Genomic DNA, 27,396 nt, shown 5'->3' with positions numbered 1-27,396 from the left:
TCTTCGTTCCTACGCGTTCTTGTCGTCGCGATTAACGTGACGTGTTCGGTGCTTGAGGATATCGAGCATCTTTTGGCGCTTCTCCTCCATCAGGTTGTCGCGGCGCTGGTGGACGTAGTCTCGGTTGTTGGCCACGCAGGAAATGACGCAGGCGGCGAGGGCCGAGCTTGATTCGTTCATGTCCGTGGCCTCGTACCACTGGTCCGTGGTCGGGTCGTAGCACTCGGCAAGGTTAGTCGTGCTCTCGCCGTTGAAGCTGCCGATGGCGAAGACCAGCTTGTCGATTATCTAATGAAAGTAGACCAAGTAGTCGAAAAACAAAATCAGTTAAGATGCTTGCTCAAACGCCCATCTTCTTGCCGACATATGCTGAAATGCCGTATTTACACAATTGTAAGTCTACTCGAACGTACGTCGACCGCCCTAAAATCGCACGGCAACAACAATAAAGTAGAACGCGAGCGCATTTAATAAAGAAAATAATTGATGTTGTCGCTGTAGAAACAAATTCGATTTCCGGTGTGCAAGGGTGGCTTCACGGCGGTGCTACATAGCTATGCAGAAAAGCTACCTGCGCGCATACGCCACGATCATTTTTAAAAATTTCCCCGAATAGTTGCTCAGGGTGCGGATTGTACACAACTAAATACGGTGTATGTTACAGGTAGAGCCGGAACGTAAACATTAAGACGTAAGCATGCCACAGCGTGCCTGATTTCTAATGTCTCACCGGCACTACATTGCACGTCAAGTTCCACTGCCTATATATACGGGGTCGCCAGTGAACGGTTGCGCAGCGCGAGCAGTCGGTGTTGTCAATCAAGAAACTCGCTAGCAGACGCTGCCTGTGTCGGCGTTGCCTCTCGCGGACGAGGGCGCGTTCTCGTTCCTTGCGAGCAGGTAGTTCAGCGTTCACCACAGAAAGAGCATTTCCATAGTGAGCGCGCGACGTTCGCTCTCGCCAAACGGCGAGCGCTGAGGCGGTGGCGCTCTCTCTTGCGCTCAAGCAAATGAACCGTCCCGATAGGAGACGACGATGCATGATGCAAGCCAACACGGACCCTAAGGTGCTTCGCCCCTAAAACAGCTTCTGGTAATACAGGTGCTTCAATACTCGTCAAGTTGTTACATTATCTCGTCAAGTTGGACATCACAATTCTAGCTCAATAAATACAATGTTTTATTAAATTAGTGAAAGCCTTCTTTTCGTTATATTCTGCAGGTGTCCCCTAGTTCTATCAATTCTGCAGGATCTGGTCTGGCCTATGTAGACTTTTCCTTAGTAGTATGTGGTAAAGTACTGTTATGATCGGACTTCACGGCTTCGCGCCGCTGCGCCGTTGGAATGGTATGGCGGCATCTGCCCTGCTTTCTTCGCCCTCAACGTTCCCCGAAACGCACCAGATGCGGCGACGACCCGGCCGTAGTGTCCTGGACCCTTCAAAGCTGTCAAGACCCCTCGTCAATCGCCTTGGACACGCTTGGCTGACTTTGACGGCTTTATGGCCTGAAGATGAACTATTTGCAGTCCAGGCTGCTCGGAGGAGGCAGTCGCTTGTGCACTGCTATGTTCAGGCTTCTGCGAGATGCACCTAACAATTAGCCGAGCGCCGGAGATTCTTCATCGGGCACCTGTCCCACACTATGCGGTGTCTGCGACTTCGTGACCCGGCCGGCAGCTGGCCGTCACCTGCACCGGCGACGCATCGAGGCAAGGAACGACTGCACCTGACAGCACACCTGACAACGCAGCCCGTTTCCAGTCATGGTCCGTCGTCCAGGTGCACCGCCTCTGTTTTTCCTGGAGTGCGAAGGAGGCGGTGCTTACTTTTCGTTTAGTGGGCGGAGATGAGGACAAAGTGTTTGATTGGACTGTCCTGTACTTGATTGTTTCCTCCAGCAGGGAATCCTGGGAAGGCCAAGGCTTCATAACGCGAGCGTCGGCACGCTCCAAGGATGCTACTCTAGGATGCTAGGAGAGGCTACTAGAAGCCACCACGAGGCTTCTACACGCTACCAAAACGTCATGTAAAATAAACGTTCTTGTTATCAACTCCGGCTCCTGAACTCGAATTCTCCCTGAGGCCTGGCTGCTCCCCGGTCCTATGGGCAGACCCCCGATCCCATCGCTACGCGGACAGTGCAATTTACGATTCCGTCGGTGCATCCGCGCATCTTGTGAAAAATCCGTGCATCTTGTGATTGCACGGATTTTTGAGATAAAATTAAGACACGTCGTAGCAATGGCACGTTTTACCATTTTGGAATAGGTCGGCTCGTACGGTGCCAAGCCTTTTTTCTTGTTTCGCTTAAAACTCCAGCAAGCCTCATCTGGTGGTGGACGTCAGGTTAACGTGTAGAAAGTGCAGCCGATGGTCAGCAGGAGTGTCACGCGTAAAAGATAAACCTTTCGCGCGACCATGATAGAAGTCCAAGGATTCGGCTAGCGCATGCTCGCGCGTCACGTTATTACTAGCTTGTAGAAAAAATAGAAGAACCATTGACGTATCTAAAGATGCTGAGAACCGTAGTCTTCTCAAGTACCTGGACGACGTATATTCGTTGTGAATAAGATACGATAAAATATCACATAGAACAGGAGCTGTCGGGGAATTAATACAAATGTCATTCTTTTAATGCGGAAGCTAATTGGGCGAGTTGGAAAATGCTCCTTACAGCGAGTGCAAACAAGACAAAGTACAAGACAAATGTACACGACACAGGTGCTGTCTAACTACCGACAGTTTCATGGAAAATCGTGAAAAATTTAAACGGAAAGGGAGGCAGTGAACAACCCAACCACAGCTTCTCGAAAAAAAAAATTGTTTCCCCTTCCAAAAAACTAAGAAACATCTCATCTGTCATGAAAGCCGACAATCACGCATGTCCGAGGTTGCATTTTAATGTAACAGTGAAAAGCTTTCGCCGCTAAAACGCGCATTCTTCAACCTTCGCCAGCCACTTGCGCCGAGATCGGCCGCACTCAATATGACCCGTACGACTCCCAGCGAAGATAGGCCTAGCGCACATGCCGAGTCCGTGTGTACATGCTGTCGGCGCTTCTGGGTTTAAGGATATGCAATTCCGACGTGTAAGAATGAGTGTGCAGTAGAGCTTTAGTATCGGTTAACCGGTATGAACCATTTTTTCTTGCGTACGGTGTCCGTACAAGAAGCGATAGACATCGGTGCGACGCGCTTTCAGCAAACGCACCTCGGCAGCCACCGAAAGCCGCCGGGCGCACTTGCCGGCACTTCGCTGACACACACTTGTCAATGAGTATGCCTTGCTGAACTAATATAATGGCATACTTGCACGTTCAATTTGGTGTTTGGCAATCGGTTATCTATATCATTGCACCTATCGATTGAGATGCAAATCAGTACACTGACACGGCCGCTATACTGGTGTGTCGTCGATTGCGCGAGAAAATACAAGCTTTCAATGTCATTCGTGGTCGGCAGCTGTTTGCGCGTTATGAAGGCGCGAATTTTATTTGGAAATGAAGATCGCGTCTATCTTCAGTATGCGACCCGTAAAGATGAAGCCGAGCGGTGAGCTCTGTCTTGACTAGTCTTTTTACGGCACGAGTGTTGTGTTGGAACGTGGCGTAGTGTGGGTTACACATGCCAAACTTTTAACATGTAGTCAGCTAACAGCTGGTGGTGTATCATTGTTCTGTTTCCTGGTTTACGATTAGTGTATGAAAATACTTTGTGAGGCAATAAAGAAAAAAAAAAGGAACGTGGCGTAGTGGTAGAGACCACGGCTGAGAATGTGAGGGTAGCCGGTTCGATCCCGCCTGGCAAACGTTTGCTTTTTTTTTTTTCACGGCTTTTTTTTTTCTTTTTTTTTGCAATATTGCTTTAGTGTCTACCTTATTCCAGTGGCAATTAGTTTGGGTCGTAAACTAAGTTGGCGATGAGTAAGAAGTTGCCTATGTTCCAGGCCTCTGTTGGCGTTTCAGAGACCAAAGGTTGACGATCACACACACTGTTCTTTTGTTATTGCTGAAAGCTATCTTATTAAATTGCCAATTAAAGTGACATATGTGGCGTCTACGCTCGCATTATTATGGTTAGGAGACAGTTATATATCGCAGTGCGGCGTCGTCCGGAAGCTCGCGCTAGTTTGTACTCAGTCTGCTTAGGAGGGAGTTCCCGACTCTGTTCACGCCACGTCGGGGCGGGAGTTCCGTACATTGGAAACTCTACATGAGTAGCAGAGAGTTCGCGGTCTCTTTTACTCTGCCTTCAAGGAAAGAGTAAGTTCCGCGGCTAACTCTCCACTACTCCCCCACGGAGTTAAAGAACTCTGGCGAGAGTAATACAGTCGCTCTACTCTAGCAGTACTCCCTCTACATCTGCGAGTGTATTAACAGTGATAACAGAAAAGTCTCATGCAGTTATTGCACTAGCAAATAGTAGAAATAATGAGAATAACGATGGCCATTCCTTTGATTGTAAGTAAACATCGCGGTGAAGTTCACTGGAGTTGTTAACTTGTTTTCCTAAAGCGCGCTCAGCATGTATTAAGCGTTTCGATTTCGAAGCCCATACGTCGTTTTATGTATACACTGCGAAAAGTCAGTTGCGCAATGTGGTAAGAAAAATTAATGACTGAACGCACTCTAAGCGTCACTAGGGAGTGGCTCGTCCCATGACCAATACTAGGCCGGTCTTTTACGATACGACTGTCAATGACTTTATGAAGCGCACTCGACGGTTCCAAGCACTTTGTCAATGCCAGCCATGTATCTCAAATAAGCCATCGCCACTGGATACGCGCTGCCTAACACTGTTCCCCATTCCAATCATTGATAGCGGCGCGCAGCTGCAGGATTCGTTGTCCGAGGCGAACTTGTGCGACTTGATCTTCTCGACGAAAAAGTTCGTATCCACAAGACCCGTACGCAAGTAGCGCAGCAGCCGCGCGATGTGCTGCTGCCGATTGGCCGAGTCGTGCTCGATCCATCGCACCATCGCTTTCCACACGACCTCCTCCTTGATGACGTTCAGGTTCCCGTCCGAAAGGATGGCCTCCACTTCGTCCATATCGATGCCGAGCAGTTCCTCGCTGCGCTTCGACACCTCGATGAAGTGCTGCATCTGGTAGCTGAGAAAGAAACCGCAGCAACGAATGAGGCCCATGTGGCTCTCACCATATTCACAGGGTATAACATTGGACGTTCTAGTGCGATAGCAATTATACGCAATTTCTGCCGTCGGCGTCGCCGTGACTTTCCGTATAAATTCCAATGGCGACGACGTCGCCCTGCGCGTCGTATATTATATGTGCGAGTGAAAGCCTGCAAGGCTAGCCGACGATTGAGTCTCAAGCGTAGGGCAAACGCGCCGCCAGTCTTCAATCGCGCGAAAGTCGTGTGGGGGGTTCTGGAGGGAGGGCTGCGTGGCTTCGGTAGCAACTGCGTACTTCGATTGGCCGGGCGTGGTCGCGCGCGCTGTCTTTACAGGAATATTGGTAGACTGTTCATACCTTTGTTCGCCATGTCTTCATACCGCTTAGTCAGCGTCGAAGCGATACTTCGCAAAATGATCATGACTATGATGTAGTGGGTACCGGGCAACTTTACTTGTACTAGTCGCTTTAAGAGTTTTTACAACGGTCTTTAGAGAGGCCGCCGCTCAGCTTCAGCTGTGACTGGGCTGTGTGCTCCGTGCGGTTTGGTAGCGTGTTTTGTTTGTGTTTTTTTTTGCTTTTCTAAGATTGGCACTTCAGCCTACGGGTGCTAAGAAGGTCAAAGAGCCCCGTGCTACTACGAAAGAACAGATGTAAATTTATTCAAACTCCGTCTAAATTTAACTATTACGATGTCATGGCTTGCCTGAGGTGGCCGTATGAGATCTATGGGGGGCAGACAGTATACACATAATTGGTTAGTTGAAAGGGTGTATCTGAGGCAGAACAGCGTAGAACAGTTCTGCATTCCTCATTAGTTCTCCATCATTATGTTATGCCCAGAGCGCTTATGCGTCGCGCGATGCAGCTGAAGCCGTTAAAATGCTTCATTGATGCAGCTTACGCACAATTACGTAATACGTTAAAGAATCTGAGAATTAATGAAGAAAATAAAGTACGTTAAAGAATTCTGATACTGCATCTTCTTGGACATAAGTCAATTGCCATTGGTAAGAAATTTTAGCTCCGCTGTAAATCACTGTCACGAAACGACAAAGAACACGTGAAAATGACCGCTGCGGATTAAACAGCGTGTTGACACTCCCAAAATCAATATTTACAGAATAGGCGGAGTGTCCCCCTCTCTGAAAGCAATATAAGACGACTGCCTCCATGTCATTTGGCAGCGGTTACGCGTAGCTGCTGGCACATATGGAGTTATATTTGTATAACGAATATTTTGAGCGTTATTATCAAGACGTTTTACGACATCGCTCTGAAAGCTCGTGTTTGCTGAGGGTGTGTTTTCTTGATCGCCTTGTTGCAAGCTGTAGCGATCATTACACCCGCCGCATGATTGGTGCTAACCTGGACACTGTCAAATTGCGCCATCTTGTCGAATTTCATAATGGCGGCATTTTAAGCCAATCAGAGAGGCCGTTGCAGTTCTCCGGGCCAATCAGAGTTGACCAATCGCGGAATTTCACAATGTCCAGGTTAGGACAAATGCAGGGGCAGGTGAAACTGACTGATACACAGGCAGAACCACATTTCCCTGCTTCCGTTATGACAGCTTAGCCAAACTAAACACTCTCCACTTGTGCTTTTTTGTCGAGTCATGGCAACAGGGCAGATAAAGAGAGAAGTTGCACGGTAAAAGGAAGGAGCGTTCGATAGGGTTCTTCGGGAAATATTGCCGGTTCCCAGGCACGCTTACTTTGGCGGTTATTCAAATTTGACTTCAATGACATTGGAACAGAAACTGGACGGAATAGTGGTGCGTTATCCCGCCTCTCATGAGGTACTGTGTATCACCGTATTCGACGATTGAAAAGCGAAAATGTAGGGCTTCTGTATTCACGTACATTCATTTCCAGTGTCCACTGCTCGTGTCATATAGACGTAGTTCTTTACTGGAACGTTTAAATCAGTGCGAACATTACCTCTAGCAGCCAGACTTTCATCTATATGACGCGGTTATCGCAAGCAGTGGTTAACAATGGTTACACTAAAAGATTATGTCGCGTGTCAATCCGACTGTTCTACACTACATCTAATCTACACGTATACGTGCAATCAGACAACGTGTATCCATGACTATTGCTTCTTGAGTCAATACTGGGCTTAAATTCAAGGCTGAGCAAAATGCTACTATACGGACCTCCTGATATGGACAGTTGAATGAGTCGACATTGCATAGATCTTGTTCGTTTATTTTAACCCGGTTTTGAGCATTCCCAGCCTTCTTTTAGGCCAGTATTGACCACTTCATTTTGAGTAAGGTCATGCCATATGAGATCATGTGGTTCCCCGCTCGCCCTGTGAGAAGTAACTGCCAGGCTAGAGGGAAGGCACAACGCGCGTAGCGTTTCTCTTCGCGTTTCACGACGCTTTGGAGGAGTGCACACCGAGTATCAGTGTTCATTATGTGTTTGTTGATGCCATACGTTTGCACGGGATTCACCGTACACGGTGTCCACGTATATGTTAAGAATTTCAGCTACCGGAAGGGTTAAATCATGATCATGGACGTTAGTCGTCGGTGCGGAGTTGTGCCACTAGGTGTCAACGTGTGTACGCCCACATCAGGCGGTGCTACATCTGCCAAACAACAATAGGCATTATGCAAGCTCTGATACACCAATGTACTATAAACAATCAACTACTTCTGTGACGACAAGTTTCACTTTCGTGTTATACCGATCCCTATGACAGAGGGATTCCTATGATGTGGGAATGCTGATCTCTTAAGTAACGAAAAGCCACATGGAGGGTAAATAACGAAGCTTAGGGAAATCCGTGTGTTAACCATCATTCCCTTGCTGGCTGAAGCACCGTGCGGTGCAGCTCCCATAGACACTGGAGCTAGATTTCAGTGCGTCATTATGAAGCTCCATGCCATGATGTACGATCACGCTCAATATGACTTGCAACACGGGAGCACGTGGCCTCATGAGTTCAATAATTGCGCATGTCTTCAACTTGTCTTCGTTTCAGCAAGTAAACGATGTTTTCTTATTAAGAATCATCCCTAAGTGCGAGAACAGCGTTTAGTTATGGAAACAAGGACTAGTGGAAGGAATGCGCAAGCCTTAAACTCGTGAGGCCAGGCGCTCCCGCGTTGCAAGTCATATTGAGCGCGACTGTACATGTCCAGCAAAAAAGCCAGTTTCGCCGCAGCGGCGAAGCAATGAATGCGATAGCAACAAATTCGAATGTAACGCGAGCAACGGATGCCAGCTTGAAATTTCCAGCGCGTCGCTCAAGCACAAAGGACGCACGAAAAGAACACGCACAGGACGACCTCGAACAATCATGCGTCACAGCTCGAGACTTGAAGCACAATGCTCACACATAAAGCAGGACGCACGAAACGAACGATCAGGTACACACAGGAGGAGGGCGAACCTACTGTCACAGTTGTTACTTATTTCGGTTTGAACAGCGCGCTCCTTTCGCAAACGCGGCCGCTGCAGCGAGCGACGTGACCTTCGTACGCTCTGTGACTTCAGCGCGGACATCCCGGGGAAAGCACAAGACAGACAACCCCCCGCTCCACCCCTCCCCCCCGCCCGCCTCCTTCTTTCCTCGGATAAGCGCACGAATGCGACCACGCCATGTAGGGCGAAGAGAAACGGCGTTCGCAGAAGCGGGGCGATCTGGCCGACGCCTTTAAGTGCGCACGTTGCGCTCCTAGCGCAATCTCGCTGGTAATTAAGCAACGCTTATAAGCGCTACCGTCTTCGAGTACTGCGGTAAAGGGTGTGTATATAACACTCGCCGTTAACCGCCCGGACGATCTGCGCTTTGTGGCATCGTGGTTACGGCCACGCGCTGCGGATCGAGAAAGTGCTGGTTCGATTCCGCGCTTCGGAAATTTTTTTCGGAATTATTTTTCTTTGGGACTTTATATATATATATATATATATATATATATATATATATATATATATATATATATACAGGAAAGAAGTGTTAATTTCAAGGGCTCGTTTTCTTTGTTATACACAATATTAATGAGAACTAACAGACAGTAATGCCAAGGAAAGTATAGGGGATGTTTTTAGTAGTAAATGTAAGGTAAATGCGAAGAAAGAAAAGTGGACGAAAAGATAGCTTGCCGCGGGCAGAGACCGAACCTGCGACCTTCGAATAACGCGTCCGATGCTCTACCAACTGAGCTACCGCGGCGGCCATCCCCCCGTCCACTTTATAGGGTATATATGTACATTTAAACGTGGGAGCGTCAGTCAGCGCCGCCAGTAGCCATGACGGCGAGTGTGGAACACCCTTTTTCTGCCTGTTGGCGTCACGTAGCTGGTGAACTTGTACGAGCTGGCAGCTGACCAATAATCCCTCGCATACTACCTGAAAGCATCAAGTCTGCCAGAACGAGGCCCTCGCTATGAATACAGGAAAGAAGTGTTAATTTCAAGGGCTCGTTTTCTTTGTTATACACAATATTAATGAGAACTAACAGACAATAATGCCAAGGAAAGTATAGGGGATGTTTTTAGTAGTAAATGTAAGGTAAATGTGAAGAAAGAAAAGTGGACGAAAAGATAGCTTGCCGCGGGCAGGGACCGAACCTGCGACCTTCGAATAACGCGTCCGATGCTCCACCAACTGAGCTACCGCGGTGGCCATCCCCCCGTCCACTTTATAGGGTATATATGTACATTTAAACGTGGGAGCGTCAGTCAGCGCCGCCAGTAGCCATGACGGCGAGTTTGGAACACTCTTTTTCTGCCTGTTGGCGTCACGTAGCAGGTGAACTTGTACGAGCTGGCAGCTGACCAATAATCCCTCGCATACTACCTGAAAGCATCAAGTCTGCCAGAACGAGACCCTCGCTATGAATACAGGAAAGAAGTGTTAATTTCAAGGGCTCGTTTTCTTTGTTATACACAATATTAATGAGAACTAACAGACAATAATGGCAAGGAAAGTATAGGGGATGTTTTTAGTAGTAAATGTAAGGTAAATGTGAGGAAAGAAAAGTGGACGAATATATATATATATATATATATATATATATATATATATATATATATATATATATATATATATATATATATATATATATATATATATATGTATATATATATATACTTATACGTATACGCAGCATGACGGCGCCGACGGCGACGACAAAAACCAGACGAGACTGTCCATATAATTGCGCAATAAAAGTTTTCTGTTGGTTATGCATAGCCTTCCCACTCACTTGTACGCCTGGGATGTGAGGTCGAAGCAGTTGTACAACTTGGTCACGTTCTGAATGGAGATGCAGCTCTCAGGGGCCATGATGGAGAGGAGGGAATCGCAGCAGTCCTTGGCCATGCCCATGATGCAGAGGTAGTCGGCAGCCTCCAGCAGGTTCTCCACGTTGTCGCAGCCCACCCACGTGACCTGCTTGTAGGCGAACTTCACGATGATAGCCATAGTCGCTTTGGACACACCGGGCACCAAGACCTCCGTGCGTAGGACCTTGTTCAAGAGACTCCCGAAAAGTGCCCTGAAAAGTGTTGTCTTTTTGAAGGGCGCTTACAATAACGTTCGCCGGCATCGCTTACCTATGCGCTAAGATATTTATGTCTACAACCTCGTCTACACAGTGGCATGCCAACTTTCATATTAGCCAGAGATTTCGCTCACGCGCCAGTCGGTAGACATTTTTCTGTAACAGGTTTGCGCGAAGATAAAAATGTTGCATTGGCTTAGCTCGGCTATGCCAGGATAACGTAGCGCTCGCAAAGTTTCAGCTAATTATTCTTAGCTTTCCTGATTATCTAGGATTATCTTGATTATCATGCTTACTGCTGCTCCAACGACACACACACGGTATACGTATTATGTGGCGCATGTATATATTTTGCCAGGCAACTACTTCGGGATCCGATGTGTTAAGCTTCTCCGCTCCTTCTGCGCCGTTGAGCAGCATTTGCGCTCTCTTCTCCATCGCTATACCACACTGGCAAACGCTAGTCATAGGCGCTATCAAGCGGCTCCAGCGCAGTGTCAGACGGCGACTGCACAGCGAAGGCGAATAGCTGCGCGCGCGACGGCGCCAGTACATCTGCCAAGGCTACGACGTCACTCCTCCGGAAAGCTCAGACTGGCGGCGGCGAGTCGCGCGCGGTGGCGCCGCGCTGCGTGGGAGTTTCCGGCTCCGGTGGGTGACATCACTGATCCTCGCGCATGCGCAGCACGGCTCTTAAGGATACACGCGAAACTGGCTCGGCTAGGCCAGTGTAGCTAACGCTACAAAATGACCTATCGTAGAGCTTGACCATGTCGCTTTTGTGTTTATTTTTGTCGGTTTAGCTTCGCTCCGTAACATTAGTGCCGAAGCTATAAACTAGCGCGGCATTCTCAGACCAACGACCGTCACCTTCAGGCTTTGGAAATGTCGGAATAACCCTGTATGACGTGTTAAACCACTAAAGAAAAGTGAGGACGACGTGAGAAAGAAGGAACAACGACATGGGTGCTATCATGCACCACACACACTCACACACATGTACACATACACGTGCACACATACACGCACGCACACACACACCTCAGAAGCGCTTCTCTGAGTGTATGTTACGTTCCGTTTTCGCCCCTGCATGGTTTCAGTGTTTTAACGCTACAGCGTTGAAGTGGTCGTTTCGCAAAAATTCCTTCGTCGGCGTTTGTGTCGGCGTCGGTGTCGTTGGCTGTGAGCGAAAAACCATCTTGTCCGTGACGGAAAAATTGACAAAGATGCAAATAAAATAAATAATAAAAAACCTGAGGTCCGAGTGAGAATGGAAGCCAGGCCATCTGCGTGGCAAGCTGATGTTCTACCACAGAGCTACGCTATTACTGTTAACTTCTTCAGGAAAAAACACTGAATGCCATGTAGTGCTTAATGCATATACTATTGCGTGGCAGAAGCGGTAGAATTGCGCCAGGCGTCAAAACACGTGAATTGCGCAATGAGAGGGCCTTTTAAAGGCCCCCCCATTACAAAGCGCTCAGACATCTTTAATCATAATCATCAGCAAAAGCATCCACAAAGTGAGCGGAAGCATAGATTCGCGTGTTGCCTTACGGACGCGTAGTTGGCCCTTCGCCGATTCGCAAGAAGAATTATGGCATTGTGGGAACTTGACAACTGTACTTGCAGTAGGCATTGTAGGATAGTTTGAAACGGCCAATGTTACGAGCACAGTCTTTCGTTACCTTACGGCCTGGTGAGGCATGCACCGAGAATCAAAGCCAGGCTAGCATTTGATTACGCTATCGCGTTCTACTCTTCAAGGCTAAGCTCAAGCATCCTCCAAGGTTCTTGTCTATTAAACGCACTTATTCATTACTAACGTACCCAAGCATAGCCACAACTATGTTGAACGAAGTACGCATTCTCACTTGACAGTCACTTCGCATTTTTTTAGAATGTTCTCAAAAAGAAGAACGTTTTGTTCTTAAATACAGCTCAAAATCCGCATTCACTGCAGCCGATTCCACTTGACATAAAGGGAACCCAAGCTCAAGTTTGCGGCGCGACGACAGCGCCGCGCCAGCCGTGCTGCGGCTCTGTCGGCAAGCTCTGAACCTTCTGCGCGGCCGACTCAGCCCCTTTCACGGTAGCGGTAGCGCACGTTCGCACGCGTTCTTCTCTCGGTGCGAGTAACTGGGGGGGGGCGTCAGCTGGGTACGTTGAACCGAGAGGCTTGCTGTGCGAAGCTGCGAATTTCCGCGATGGCAGAAGCGACCCCGCGGAAGCGCAAGCGTGGTCCGAAGTATTGCGGTTTAGCGGCCAGCCACAACAGTGCAGACAACACCAAGGCACGCGATTCACGCGTTAAACGGAATCGTTTCTCGGGCGTGTCGCACGAGAAATAAAGGCGGCAAGCGTGGATAGCTGACAGCGCTGTCTCGCCTTCTGTTTTTGGCTGTCTGAGTTCATCGCTTTCGTTTCTTTCGACTACCTGAATCGGTAAGTAACGCGGCGCATGCACGCAGCGACTACAGTAATGATTACTCGCTGTCTTGTCGCATTGTGAAATTCCAGTTACGGCTGTACGTGAAAAAACTTTGTGTTTTGGTTCCCCGTGCTCATGAGACCTACCCGTCGTTGTTGAACGTTCACACTCTCGTTATACCGTTAGCGTTGCGCAGTTGGTTGAATTCAACTGAACTCGGCACATTTTCTGAAGTTCGGCGCCTGCATTTCACGCGTCGGGAAGGCTGCTTTATCACGCCGGAACGGACGTCTGTGCATTTGCAGCAAGCTTTGACATCGTTCTGCAGGTTTGCTTTGTTTTTGTCACTTTATTAGGGTGATATATATTTAAGCCGCTAAATATAACTGGCACTTAATACATGCTTTGCAATTGCAACCTTGAAGTAACCACCTTCTGACTTTGTGCGATATTCTAGCCGCGTTCACGCAGCAGGTTTTATACGCCTGTCAAGTCGATATCATAAAAAGAGACTGTAAGCATGACGCGAGAGCCGAAAAAACGAGGCGAGCAGTTCATCTTTCTCCACAGTGGTTAAAGCTCAGCTAGCTGCCTCGCGTCTTAATCGGCGGGTGATTCTCCAGCGGCACGGAGGACTTGACTCTAACCTTCTCAGGAAGCAGTGCCATGGACGTATAATCTTTTTTGCGCACGCCGCAAACGTTTGTTCACGAAAGTACACGGCTGCTACTGTAAGCATGCCATATCAAAACAACAATCATATGATTCGTAGTCCACGCCGCAGAACATCGATAGCGTGTACGGCTTCATTTCGGAGTGCATGTGGACTATTATTCATCTTTAACATGACAGAATGAGACTTTCCTCGAGGTATACGTCCTACACGGTGTAATCGCGACTTGGGAAATGCATTTCGCTTTGAGTTGGGCGTCGTTGTTGTCGATCGTCTGCTCTTCACCGTTAACGTGATTGACGAGCCTTTCTCATTTTGTCAAGTTCGCTTTTCGGAAGTGCCAGTCAAGCTTGAAAATCCTTTTGAAGCCGCACTGCAAGCGGTACATTGTGAGGCGGCGCAAGTGCACCGCGAGAGCTCTGCACGTGCAAAGCGAGCGGCAACGCGGTGGAGAGAAGGGAAAACGCGCGCTGCTAACACCCCAGTTTCTCTTTTTCTGCCAGAGATGGCGCTGCCTGTCAAGAGCAGCAGCGCCGCTAAGCGTTGCTTGGGAAGCCTATGCACCAATCAGAATAATTTTCATGGATTACACGTGCGGAAATGTCTAAACCTGCAGCATTTGTACTACAAGAGTCGACAAAGTTACTGAAATGCTATGTAAAACGTGGCATGCGTGTACATGAAACCATAAGTGACGAAAATAAACGCCAAGTATTGTGCCATCGAAGCGAGATATGTGTTGGTATGCAGCTTCGCGATTTGAAGGCACGAACAAAGGAGAACGACAATAGTTGCGCTTCTATAATGTGGTGTATTTTATAGTACCGAGAAAATCATCGCAAAGGCTCCTGAAGAAAAATTTCATTGGCTCGGAAACATTCACATAACGTGTAGCTTATCCTCAGAGCCATTACATGTTCCTGCCTATGATCATCGGTCGTCGCATAGGGGAATCAAGAAATACATGTGAAGCCTACGACCACGGCCGCTGGATGAAAAACTGTGCGTTTTTTTTCGTCAAGCGGCCGTGCTACGCTTATCAGTGGACGCTTATGTTGGTAGTCTTGTGCAAAACTGTAGGGCGAGCCACTGAACTTCGTTATAGGTGTCTGCCCTGAGGTTAATATAAAAATGGGTCATGTTGCTACGCAATGTAAAATATTGTGCGCTTGAAATTAGAATACTCAAACAACAATAGTGCGGGGCAGAACTTTTTTATTTTACGGCACTATTTTTCTTTATTTTACGGCCTTTGCCAAACGTATAAGTGCACAGTAAAATTTAAAGCTTGAACTACGTAGAATATATAGGCTACGTGAATAGCGCATTCGTATTTTATGACTACATCGCCATTTCTACCCGTAATGAGACAGCAAAGGTGGGGGCGCTTATGTAACTAGATTGCGCCACATGCAGGCCCTCGCCAAAAATGCTGCTGCGACCGCATAGATAATACCCTGACTTCCGCCTACGCGTAGATACCGCTAGTATGTTTATCAATGCAGAACATCTTGTATTGCAGAGTAGGTCTCCTGTTTCGATTATCCTGCATAACCATATCTCCTGCAGGTTCCGTGCGGTACCTCTTTCGAATAGCAAATTAAAATCAGTACTCTCGTACGTACCTAACAGTACGCAAAAAATAATTCAAGGCTTCCTTTCGCAAACGTTGAGGTCTATTAAAAAACGCCTGCTGTAAGTATTATGCAATAGGCATTGTCCAAGGGGCGCTCTGCGAGGGTACGTGCGCTGTATGAATACTGATTGCAGCAGGTGTTGCACATTTCATCTCATAACGGTCTTCCAGGAATTGACCGAGACCCAGGGAACAAAAGACACACGCAGTCGCCCGGTGTCCGAGTCTCTTCTTCTCTTGGCCTTGATCGATTCCTGAGAGCGAGTTATAAAATGACGTCGTACCAACTTGCCGCCGTAGCAGCCTTATTACTCATGCAGACCCCTCGGCCTTACTTTCCGCATGACAGTTGATCTGCGAATCCTGATGACCAGTACGGTTCACTAGCGTACACACTAATGGATGTTGTGATTGCGCGATTAACACGACGGCAAACATAAACAATAACATCGGAATCGGGGTGTTCCTTCTGTGAGAATTACACGCGGCAACGCGATTGTCCTTACATATGTCATGCGGTATCACGCTACTCACAATTTCTATAGCGATAGCCCGTTCACGGTGCCTAAACGGCTACATACCCGAGACGCAGCTGATGAAGCCGGGAAGAATTTGTTCTCAGAGAATCCGGTTTCCTTCCAAACACAGACCATACAGGCGTCGTCACGTAACACATTGCAAATGCTATTTTTAGACATACCTCATTAGGAAGCGATGTATTTTCAAAATTATCGGCCGTAGCGCGAAAAACGTGGACATGCGCAGAAAAACTCAATGCATGCAATACAGCCACGCGAAATATATCGCGAAGCGAAAGGCAACGAATATTGATGTGGTCCAGAACAATGTCGGAGTCTATGTCGTGCAAGGCATTTCGTAGTTAGCTGACTGTCCATCATGTCGACTGCCTCTCTTATGACATGCCAATGAAACAATAAGGCATGTCTTATAACGATACTGCCTTATTGCGAACGCAGCCAAAATGCCGCACAGCGTCGCAGCGTGAGCTGCGAGGTAGGAATTTGAAAATGTGTGCAGGCTTCCTCATAGACTAAATCAACAGCTCAACAAGGTGGGTTCAACGAGATAATGAAACCGAGAGGCACGCTCTCGCTTTTGCAAGTTACCTGTAGCTATGCAACGTCACGCATGTGAAAGTCTTTAGTGCGTCTGAGGTCGACTAGAAACTGGCGTGGAAACAAAAGTGCCCCCCGCTCATACAATACGTGTCAAATGACGCGAGCTTTCGATTCATGGGCGCCGCCATCTTGGGCTGATAAGCGATTGTTTTGCCGGCTTTCTACGTCGTAATATGAAATGATCATGCTCCTAAAACGCTGAGTGTACCGGCCCAAGCGTTTTCGTGGGTGCTAGTTCACCGTAGAACGTTTGTTTATTTGGTACGGATACTAAGCTGCAACGTTATCAGTCCAAGATGGCGGCGCTTCAGCGCGTCCGGAAAATGGTGTATAAGTTAGCTCTACAAGGAGATATCCGCGCGCGCATTTGAGTCCTAATTGTTACAGCCCTTTGCCGCTGTGGCAGGAGATCACATTAATGTACAGCATCAGCAACTTGATTTCTTTTTGTGATTGAATGGTGTAGACGTTACTAGCGACAGGGTATATCATGTTCGGTTAGAGCTGTAACTAGTGAGCCTTCACCCTAGGGAAGCTTTCCAAAACAAACGGGGAGAGGGTTTCGCCATTTCAGCAATAGGCGTGCCCTCAGTTGTTGAGCTGCCTGCGTCTCTCGCAGACCAGTAGACTCTCACCCGCCAAGCAATTATTGCTTCATCTTCGAAAAAGAAGTAAAACGATTTCCACGGAAAATACCTGCAGGCATATTGTGAGATAGAGCGCAACCATTATTGGCAATTGCATCACATAGTCAACTGTAATGAAAAAATCCGTAAACAGGGGGTGGGTGCTAGGGTGCTAGTGGAATTGTCTTCTTCAAGGCTGGAACTGATTTCCTTAGCTATCGTGTGTATATGCTTCGTGCCATCCCCAGAGTGGGGGACGTGGGGGGGGGGGGGGGAGTGGCCGCCGTGACGAACTGTGCGAGTCTTAAGGAAGGCGGAAAAAAAAGAAAAAAAGCGGGGGGGAGAGGGGAGAAGCTATACGTTTCGCTGAATGATTGTCAGTGGAAGCCCGTAGCATTTCAACAATAGCAGGTTCGAAATTCTTAGAAGAAGGGCTTAACTCTCGTTGGGTTCCGTTGTGTAAGCACCGTACCGAATCGATTCAAGAGCCCCCTTAGCAAACGTTAATACCTGCTGGCTGGAGTGTATTGAACTTGTGAATAAGGTATGACTCTGTATATTTTCTGTCCCTTGGAGACAGGAAGTTTGACTGAAGTATGTAAAGTTTGAGATCTTCGAAGATGTGACCTGCTACATTAAAATGCTGTGCCACTGCTTTGGGTAACTTCTTCGCCGTGTCCGCGCGATGCCCGTTTAATCTAACACTAGCAGGTTGTCCCGTTTCGCCAATGTACCGTGTTTGACAATATGAACATGCTGTAACATGGTAGGGCGCAGACAAGAACGCCAGCGAAAGAAGAAGACGAAGACGGTTGTTGTTGGTGCTCGCGCTTGCTCGGCTTGGACCGCTGATCGCTTCAGCTGCTGCAATCTTCTAATAAACGCGTTACTGCCTCAACGTTAAACGCATACCATCAAGTGGTGGAGGTGCTGGCTCTGTTCTCCATCCTGGAACTCCGCAGCCGGACTCTACTTTCTCCTTCAACAATGCCGAACGATGCTACCACACCCCAAGCTGCCCGCTGTCCCGGTGTTCCAAGAGAGCGGGACCCCGTCATTTTCAGCGGTACTGATGAGCAAGACGTCGAGGACTGGCTCTCTTCTTATGAACGAGTGAGTGTCAACAACAGGTGGGATGACAACGACAAACTTGGCCGCGTCCACTTCTACCTGAGAGGAGTAGCGGAACTCTGGTTGAACAACCACGAGGCTGAGATTTCCAACTGGGCCTCTTTCAAAACGACCTTCGCGGACGTATTCGGCCGACCAACCGTGCGCAAGCTCCGCGCAGAACAGCGCTTGCGTGATCGCGCCCAACTGGCTGGCGAGTGCTTCACTTCGTATATTGAGGACGTCGTAGGCCTCTGCCGCCGCTTCAACCCTGTCATGTCCGAAGCCGATAAAGTCAAGCACATCTTGAAGGGCATTGAGGACGATGCGTTCCACATGCTTGTGGCGAAAAACCCTGAAACAGTCGCAGACGTCATTCAGCACTGCCAGAGCTACGATGAGTTGCGAAAGCAGCGCATTTCCACGCGACGTCCTAGTTCGGACATGACCAGCACGTCAGCAGCGACCGTTGGCGCAATATCTTCGGACCCGGCGGTCCTGACACAGCAGATTCAGCAGTTTATCCGAGAGGAAGTGGCTCGCCAATTGTCTCTTGCGCCCTTTCTCCCAGGCAATACTCATGGGCTCACTTCATCGCTGCGACAAACCATCGAAGAGCAAGTCTCCGAGGCACTACCACCCACGTACCAGCCACCGCCTGTATCCGCGCCCCTCACCTACGCTGACGTCGCGAGAAGGCAGCCACATGCGCTGCCGCCCATCGCGGACACTGCTACACAAACAAACGCATTTTACGCAACGCGGGCGCCGGCAGGCCCGCACGTTCCTCTTTATCGCTGTCCTGCAACGCCTTCCAATAACCCTTGGCGCACATCGGATAACCGGCCAATCTGCTACTACTGTTGTCTACCCGGCCATGTTGAACGGTTCTGTCGCCGGCGCGTCCCTCGTCCAGGTACCATCGAGGACAGCTACAGCTACGTCCGCCCAGAGCCACCACAGTCAATGCCTCCACACGCTACTTCAGCCACCTTTTCATCGAACCGCCGCGCCTTCAACCCACGTCGATCGCCTTCCCCGCGGCGACGTTCGCTTTCACCTATGGTTCGTCGACCACCACCCGCCCAAACGGAAAACTGACCATCGCAGTTCCGGAGGCAAGAACTGCGCCGCTGTCGAACTCTACAAGGCCTCGTTCTCTACCTGCCAACGAAATTTCTGTGTGCGTTGATGGTGTTGCCGTGCAAGCATTAGTCGATACTGGAGCTGCTGTATCTGTATTGAGTGAAGCAATGTGCCGCAAGTTAAAAAAATTACTATTCCGCTTTCTGGCGTCTCCCTGCGCACGGCAACCGCGGATCACGTAAAGCCTTCTATGACGTGCACGGCTCGGCTACTCATTCAGGACGTTCTCTATGTGGTCGAATTCGTTGTCTTTTCGCAGTGCTCGCACGACGTCATATTAGGCTGGGACTTCCTTTCCACACACCATGCCGTTGTTGACTGTGCCCATGCCGAGCTAGAATTATCAGCGATCGCCGAAGTCGATTCTTGCAAGCCTTCTTTTTCTCGTGTCCTCGTCGCCGCGGACACGGACATCCCACCTTTGTCTTCTGTTCTTGTGCCGATCTCCTGCGACTATGCTCCCTTCTCTAGCGCCATGTTCACGCCATCAGCAGACTTTGCCTCTCGCAAGAACTTCATTCTTCCCTTTGCTCTTCTCACGATCGTCGACTCTTGCGCAACCATTTATGTGACGAACCTGCTTTCGGTCCCCGCCACATTATTTCGCGGAGAATGTATAGGCCGACTTGAGGACATTGATTTTGTTTGCGCCAGTCAAATGCCCGATCGCACGACAAGCCTCCAGGTCGACAGTGTCAATTCCGATACCACGTCCGACGCATCCTCCCTGGACGTCTTCCTTCCATCAATTGATTCGGAACTTCCTGTTGCTCAACGGACCCAACTTTTGAAGCTCCTCGACCGCTTTCGGACGTCTTTCGACTACAAGCAACCCACTTTGGGCCGAACATCTGCAATCGTTCATCATATTGACACCGGCACCCATGCACCCCTGCGCCAGCGTCCATACCGGGTCTCTCACGCTGAACGCCGAGTTATTGACGACCAGGTGACCGATATGCTTAATCGTGGCGTCATACAGCCGTCCCACAGCCCTTGGGCCTCCCCTGTGGTGCTCGTTAAAAAGAAGGACGGTAGCATCCGATTCTGTGTTGATTATAGGCGCCTTAACAAGATCACGCGCAAAGATGTTTATCCGCTCCCCAGAATCGACGACGCTCTCGACTGTTTGCAAGGGGCAGAGTTCTTTTCATCACTGGATCTTCGATCGGGTTACTGGCAGGTACCTATGGATGAAGCTGATCGCCCCAAAACTGCGTTCGTGACTCCCGACGGCTTGTACGAGTTTAACGTGATGCCGTTCGGCCTTTGCAACGCCCCTGCCACTTTCGAGCGTCTTATGGACAACACACTTCGAGGTCTCAAGTGGCAGACGTGCCTTTGCTATCTGGACGACGTCGTCGTTTTTTCAAAGGACTTCGATACCCATATTCTGCGCCTCGCAAGTGTCCTAGAATGCCTCACACATGCTGGGCTCCAACTGAATTTGAAAAAGTGCCATTTTGCCGCCCGGAAGCTCACCATCTTGGGGCATGTTGTCAGCAAGGACGGTGTTCTACCCGACCCCGCGAAGCTCCGCGCCGTCGCCGAGTTTCCCAAGCCGTCAACACTGAAAGAACTCCGGAGCTTCATAGGCCTATGCTCGTATTTTCGGCGATTCGTCCGTAATTTCGCCTCCATAATGGCTCCTTTAACACGCCTACTTGCTGACAGCCAAGGTGTCACAGCATGGTCTTCCGCTTGCGACGACGCATTCGCGGAATTACGTCATCTACTGACATCACCACCGATTCTTCGTCACTTTGACCCAGATGCCCCTACCGAAATCCACACGGATGCCAGTGGAGTCGGCCTTGGCGCTATTCTTGCTCAACGCAAGTCTGGCTTCGACGAGTACGTCGTTTCTTACGCCAGCCGCACTCTCACCAGAGCTGAAGAGAATTATTCGGTCACAGAAAAGGAATGTCTAGCCATCGTGTGGGCAATCACGAAATTTCGACCTTACGTGTATGGCCGCCCATTTGATGTTGTGACTGATCACCACGCCCTCTGCTGGTTATCGTCACTCAAAGACCCATCTGGTCGTCTAGCTCGTTGGGCGTTACGTCTCCAAGACTACGACATCCGTGTCGTCTACAGGTCAGGCCGCCGACATTCAGATGCCGACGCTCTTTCCCGCTCTCCTCTTCCCCATGAATACGGAACTGCGTCTGTTTCCAGCTATGATTCTGCGTCACTTACATACGCTGACATGCCATCTGAGCAGCGCCAGGACCCTTGGATAGTCTCTATCATGGAGTTCCTGTCTCGGCCATCACCACCTACCGCCACTCGTTCGCTGCGACGCACAGCTCGACATTTCACCGTACGCGACGGGCTCCTGTACCGCCGCAACTACCTATCTGAGGGCCGCAAATGGCTGCTGGTGATTCCTCGCCAGCTACGGGCCGATATCTGCGCCTCCTTTCACGCGGATCCCCAGTGCGGCCACGCCGGCGTAATAAAAACGTATGCACGCCTCCGGCTGCGGTACTACTGGCGTGGAATGTACCGCTTTGTCCGACAGTACGTACGCTCGTGCTCCAAGTGTCAACGCCGGAAGAGCCCAGCGCACACAGTCACTGGACCACTACAGCCGTTGCCTTGTCCCTCCCGGCCCTTTGATCGCATCGGCATAGACCTGTATGGCCCCCTTCCCTACACACCTGACGGGAACCGCTGGGTGATTGTCGCTATTGATCACCTGACCCGCTATGCTGAAACTGCAGCGCTGCCAGAGGCCACATCACGTGAAGTCGGCTTATTCATTCTTCAAAAACTCGTTCTTCGCCACGGCGCACCTCGCGAGCTACTCAGCGACCGCGGACGTACGTTCCTTTCTGAAGCCGTGCAAGCCCTCCTTCGTGAATGCAACGTTGTGCATCGGACAACCAGCGCGTACCATCCCCAAACCAACGGAATGACTGAGCGCTTTAACCGCACACTGGGCGACATGCTGTCCATGTACGTGTCCGCTGACCACACCAACTGGGACCGCATACTACCCTTTGTTACGTACGCCTACAATAGCGCCACTCAGTCTACGACAGGATTCTCTCCATTCTTCCTTCTTTACGGCCGTGAACCTTCCTCGTTTATGGATACCATTCTTCTGTACCGCCCGGACGCTTCAGAATCCACGACTTTATCTGAAGTCGCCAATTATGCCGAGGAATGCAGACAACTCGCGCGTTCTTTAACCGCCCAAGACCAAGCGCGCCAGAAGGACCGTCACGACGTAAACCTGCCTACTCCGTCATATTCGCCTGGAACGTTGGTGTGGCTTCGCGTTCCCTCCTCTGCTCCTGGCCTTTCCACAAAGCTACTGCCTAAGTACGAAGGTCCCTACCGCGTCCTACGTCAAACATCCCCAGTCAACTATATTATTGAGCCTGTTCAATCATCTACGGACCGCCGTCGTCGCGGCCGCGAGACTGTTCACGTCGATCGACTGAAGCCGCACTATGACCCACCAGTTGTACCTGTTCCTTAGGTCGCCAGGATGGCTCCTTTTCCGCGGGGGAGTGATTTGTAACATGGTAGGGCGCAGACAAGAACGCCAGCGAAAGAAGAAGACGAAGACGGTTGTTGTTGGTGCTCGCGCTTGCTCGGCTTGGACCGCTGATCGCTTCAGCTGCTGCAATCTTCTAATAAACGCGTTACTGCCTCAACGTTAAACGCATACCATCAATGCGATCATGTAGATAACGTTTTAACAGGCGCAGGTAAAACTAGATTTTATATAATGGACGTAATCACTTCCGGTGATTTTAACTATAACGTCATTTGGGAGGTGTTTACAAGTCTTACATCTTGGACGAGAACAATGTGTTATGTGGGCAGTAGAATGAGGGTTTACCTTTGCATGCACTAACATGTCCTTAAAATTCCTATTGCGGCGATACACGACCTTTGGTACTGCGGGAAACGCTTCAAAAGCGCTCGTTGCTTGCCAGTATTGGGTAATACTTACGGAGGATATTATATATGTTTGGTAGCGCATTTGAGTATTTGGTTATAAATGCTGGCGACTGGTTGGGCTGTGCTACGGGGGCCCTTTGTGCTGGTGATGATTTCCTATCTAGTTGACATGCTTCGTTGTAGACCTTGTTCAGAGCATATTGCGGGTAATTCCTAGTCGCTGTCGTCGCTACAGATCCTTCTTATACGCCTCGCCTGTCCTACAAATGTCTCCTGTTTGCAGTGTTGCGGGTGATGACTAGTGTAATCTAGGCATTGCTGGCTGTCTGATAGTTTTCTGTAAAGCGTCGTCTTTAATTTTCCTGCTTCAATAGATACCGTCTTGTCTAGGATGTTAATTTCACTGGAAGAATGGGGCATGGTGAATTTAATACTAGAGTGAAATTTGTTACAGTGGTCAATAAATGCGTTTAGTGTACTTACGCCATGTTCCCCGATGATAAATATCATCTGGGAACATGGAGAAGTGAGGAGGGTTTCAAAAGTAGGAAGCTGTGAGCCACACGAAACACGCAGCGGTAAGGGTTAAGGGCGCCCGCACTGCCATGCCGGCCAGAGTATTGTCGCTCTCACGCGAACAACGCGGACGACGCAAAGTGTACCGTCGACGCAAAGTACGGTGTCAGTTTCAATTCCATAGCCTTTATTTCAGGGGATGAGAGGGCGTCGCATAACTCCTCCCGTGACAGGCTGGATGCATAAAGGCAGCCGCATTTATTAGGATTTTTTTCGCCTTCGGCTTTCGATTGTGCCTCTTGCCAAAATATTGAAAACTTGGTCTTGTTGGCGCAACATTGTTGTCGTTCCTCCTTATAGTAAGCTGCAGGAATCTCTAAACCCTCTCCTCTTTATTGTCCAGACTAACTTTACGGTCATGGATCATTGCGAATTGCAGCAGTAGCAGAGCGCATTCAACTCAACAACAGACCTCCCTAAAGTAAAGTGTCTTGCATGCTCTGAAAATCAGTTGTTTTGAAAGGAAGCGGGCCTAGGAAGCAAATATGGCATGTGGTTTCCGCGAAGCACGTGAAAAGACAGGGGAGCATCGTCTCATGAGCATTTTTAGTTCCCGAAGGTTAGGGGGCCCTAGTGTGTGAGGGTGTTCGCAGCCCCTGTAATGTCGCTTTCGCCTCATCACGCCTGCGCGGATTAGTTGGCATGTTTAGCTTAATCTCCGCCGAGCGAGAATAGCTTCTGTGCTCCCGAGGAGACGCCAGCGGTGCCGCCTGATAGGAGCGAGGTTGCGCGAAATCATGGGACAGGCTTGGCGTGCTGGTCAACCGTCGTCTCTCGCGGGAGGTCCGTTGGGACTTTCTCGCGGTTCGGTCTTGCGGAACCACGTGGTGGGTCGAACGTCGGCGACGCCGCACTCGCGGTAAATTGTGTGTATTAGGCTATTTTTGTTATGTTGGTATTCTGTTGAGTTACTTGGCATTGCAATGTAGTTATTTGTAATGTTAAGCTAGCGAGCTCGTCCTTATCTAACAGCTAATAATGAATGTCTAATAATGAATGAATGTGCCCGTGTGCTCCAAGAGGGGCTATCTTTCGAGACCCCACAACAGGCACTGCAAGGGCAGTTCTCTTTCTTTCGCCATCGCTCGCAACGTTCAAGTCACACACCCCCTCCCTACCCCCCCCCCCCCTCCGCTAATAAGTAAACCAGTCGATAAATATCTGACGTGAGACTAAAACTAAGGCGGTGTTTTACAACTTTCATCGTATCAAGAGTTCCGATTCGATTTTTGGAGGAGCCAGGATATCAACATCTACAACTTGCTGCAACAAACTACAGGGTATTCGTTGGCCAGCGAGCTAGGAGCCTCGGAGCAGCGGTCATCATACACATTGTAAACCCCTCGCATCTCTTACATCTGCATGGGGAAGTACGTGCTATAGAATAAATGGTTGACAAGAAGGTTAACAGCTTAGCGTTGAACAGTAAATGCCACTGGTCATAATCAGAAAATCTAATGGACGAAATCCTACCAGTGATCAGGATTGTTCATCGATAGGCTCCCTTTAGAAAGAGTGACATCGGCGTAAGGGACAGGGCAGCATTTATTAGAAGCTCACCTGAAGTACTCGCTGCAGCTGGCCATGACGACTCTGTGCACGGAGCCATCCGAGGTCTTGAGGAGACCGTCGCAGAGCATGCGGGCCCCGCGCATGTTCCACAGTGCATCCCGAGTGTCCTGACTGAGCATTTCGTCGGGCCCATCACCGCAGCTACCCGCCATGTTGACTGACCACGCCGCCGCCCCCGACAATCCTGGCCTGGCGTCGTCCCAGCCGAACAGCAGTTGTGCACTGATGCTGACGACCTGTCGCATGGTTGGTTGGTTGGTTGGTCCTCAGTTACTTGGCGCAACCCACCACGGGGGATCGGCCATGAAACAGGCGGTACCTTATTTTAGAAATTAAATTGTTTTACAATACGAATAAGTTTAGGAATGAATGTTTTAAAAAATTAGATTCACCACGGCCGCCACTTCCTCTTCTTCTTGCTCTTCGCTGATGATTATGATGACGATGTGGGCGATGAAGCAGGCAATCATGCGAGTAAATCATGACGAAGAGTAACGAAACTGCGCAATTCACGAGTACATTTCCTGTCACGCTGTCGCCTCTACCGATAATAGTTTATCCCTCCTTGCGTTGACAATTATGATCATTCTCGAACCGTGGTACTTACCCACAACGGGTAATCGACAAAGAAGCGGGCGACCTGTTTGAAGTCGGTGAGTGACTGAAAATTTTATTGAAATGTTCGGTGGTGTTGGGCGGGATGGGGTCACATACACAAATAAATATATACGATGACCGAAAAAGTCTAGCGAACGCAAACGGATGATGAATAATACCGAAGCGCTGGAAGAATAATTATATACAGCTCTTCATTTGCATTCAAAGTTTCAATAAATGACTAAAGTTGCAGAGAAACACCCAGAAAGAATTGTTAAATGTTCGTAGGCGTTATGGCCGCGTCTGTTGTAGCACATAGGCGGAGTATGTGTAGCAGTTTATCAAGGATTTCGTGGCGCTTCGCTCCGGCTACGGAATTGTCCCGAGTCGTATGATAATCAATAAATCTCCAATTTGACAGCGCACGCGTCTTGTCTTGAGCACGATGTCCAGCTAGGCTAGGGGCTTACCACGTGCCTCAACGCACTTGCTTACATAAGGAAAAGGATTCAGGAAAGCATCAGCGGTTGCTGAAGACTTTCCCAGCGCGCTTAGGATATGAAAGCACATGCTTGTACGCGGAAAGTTCTTGGAGGCTGTCTACTGCGATTATCAGTTACGAGCTCAAGGTGCAATAGTTCGAGCATCAGCCTCCTGTACCAGAGGCCCTATTTCAAGTTCAGCCGTCGAAGTTTTCTTTTTATATTTGTTTACCAGCTGCTCACTTCATGACGTACAACTTCGCTGCAGCGCCCTTAGATGGCCCCAGCTTCCCTATCCATAACAACCATGCACAATCTTTTACCAGCAAAGCGTCCATTGTCCGACGAACCAAAAGCTGTCATCATCATCAAGGGGTATGTGCCACTGAAATTGGGTAAATCACTGGTCCATGACTGGCTCATCACTGGTCCACTAAAAATGAAGGCAAAAGCTGTCATCATCATAAACGTCTATGTGCCCCAGAAGTACGTATGGTGTGCAGCCTTATGCTTAACCGCATATTCCAGAGTGCCAGACGATAGATGGTGACGCTCTCAGGTAAATGACCTGGAGAACTCTCATAATTTCTTGTTCGACTCCGTGCGAAAGTCGATGCTCTTGTGTAAGCTTCCTGGCGAGCCATGAAATTCTTCCATCAATGATTTCATGCCATGCTTCTAACCTAAACACACAAGTAGCAAGCTCGCCCGTGATCTCTTGTGGTTTCTTGTTATTCAAATGACTTACAAGCCTGTACGAGCAATTATGTCACTGATAACTGTTAGCTGTTGTCGTGTTCTTGTGGGAACAGTGCGAAAAAAAT

At 49.1% G+C, this 27,396-nt stretch overlaps 1 protein-coding gene across 1 annotated transcript; it reads right to left on the bottom strand.

Annotated features, from left to right (window-relative positions):
- Positions 1-9: 9 nt before the first annotated feature.
- LOC125757846 (kelch-like protein 10) lies at positions 10-25,738 on the bottom strand. The gene is made up of 4 exons (XM_049414053.1): positions 25,482-25,738; positions 10,367-10,657; positions 4,797-5,115; positions 10-288 (listed from the first exon to the last, which is right to left on the bottom strand). The coding sequence occupies exons 1-4, from the start codon at positions 25,736-25,738 to the stop codon at positions 10-12; spliced, it is 1,146 nt and encodes a 381-aa protein (XP_049270010.1).
- Positions 25,739-27,396: the final 1,658 nt, after the last annotated feature.

Source organism: Rhipicephalus sanguineus, chromosome 3 (genome assembly GCF_013339695.2).
Source record: "Rhipicephalus sanguineus isolate Rsan-2018 chromosome 3, BIME_Rsan_1.4, whole genome shotgun sequence".
In the NCBI taxonomy this organism is placed as follows: Eukaryota; Metazoa; Arthropoda; class Arachnida; order Ixodida; family Ixodidae; genus Rhipicephalus; species Rhipicephalus sanguineus.
This window is presented reverse-complemented; position numbering and strand designations above follow the sequence as displayed.

Coding starts and splice junctions, on each gene's coding strand:
- LOC125757846 (XM_049414053.1), bottom strand. CDS start 25,738: ATGCGACAGGTCGTCAGCATCAGTGCACAACTGCTGTTCGGCTGGGAC. Junction 10,658..25,481: donor AGCTGCAGCGAGTACTTCAG/GTGAGCTTCTAA, acceptor AACACTTTTCAG/GGCACTTTTCGGGAGTCTCT. Junction 5,116..10,366: donor CTCACATCCCAGGCGTACAA/GTGAGTGGGAAG, acceptor TTTCTTTCTCAG/CTACCAGATGCAGCACTTCA.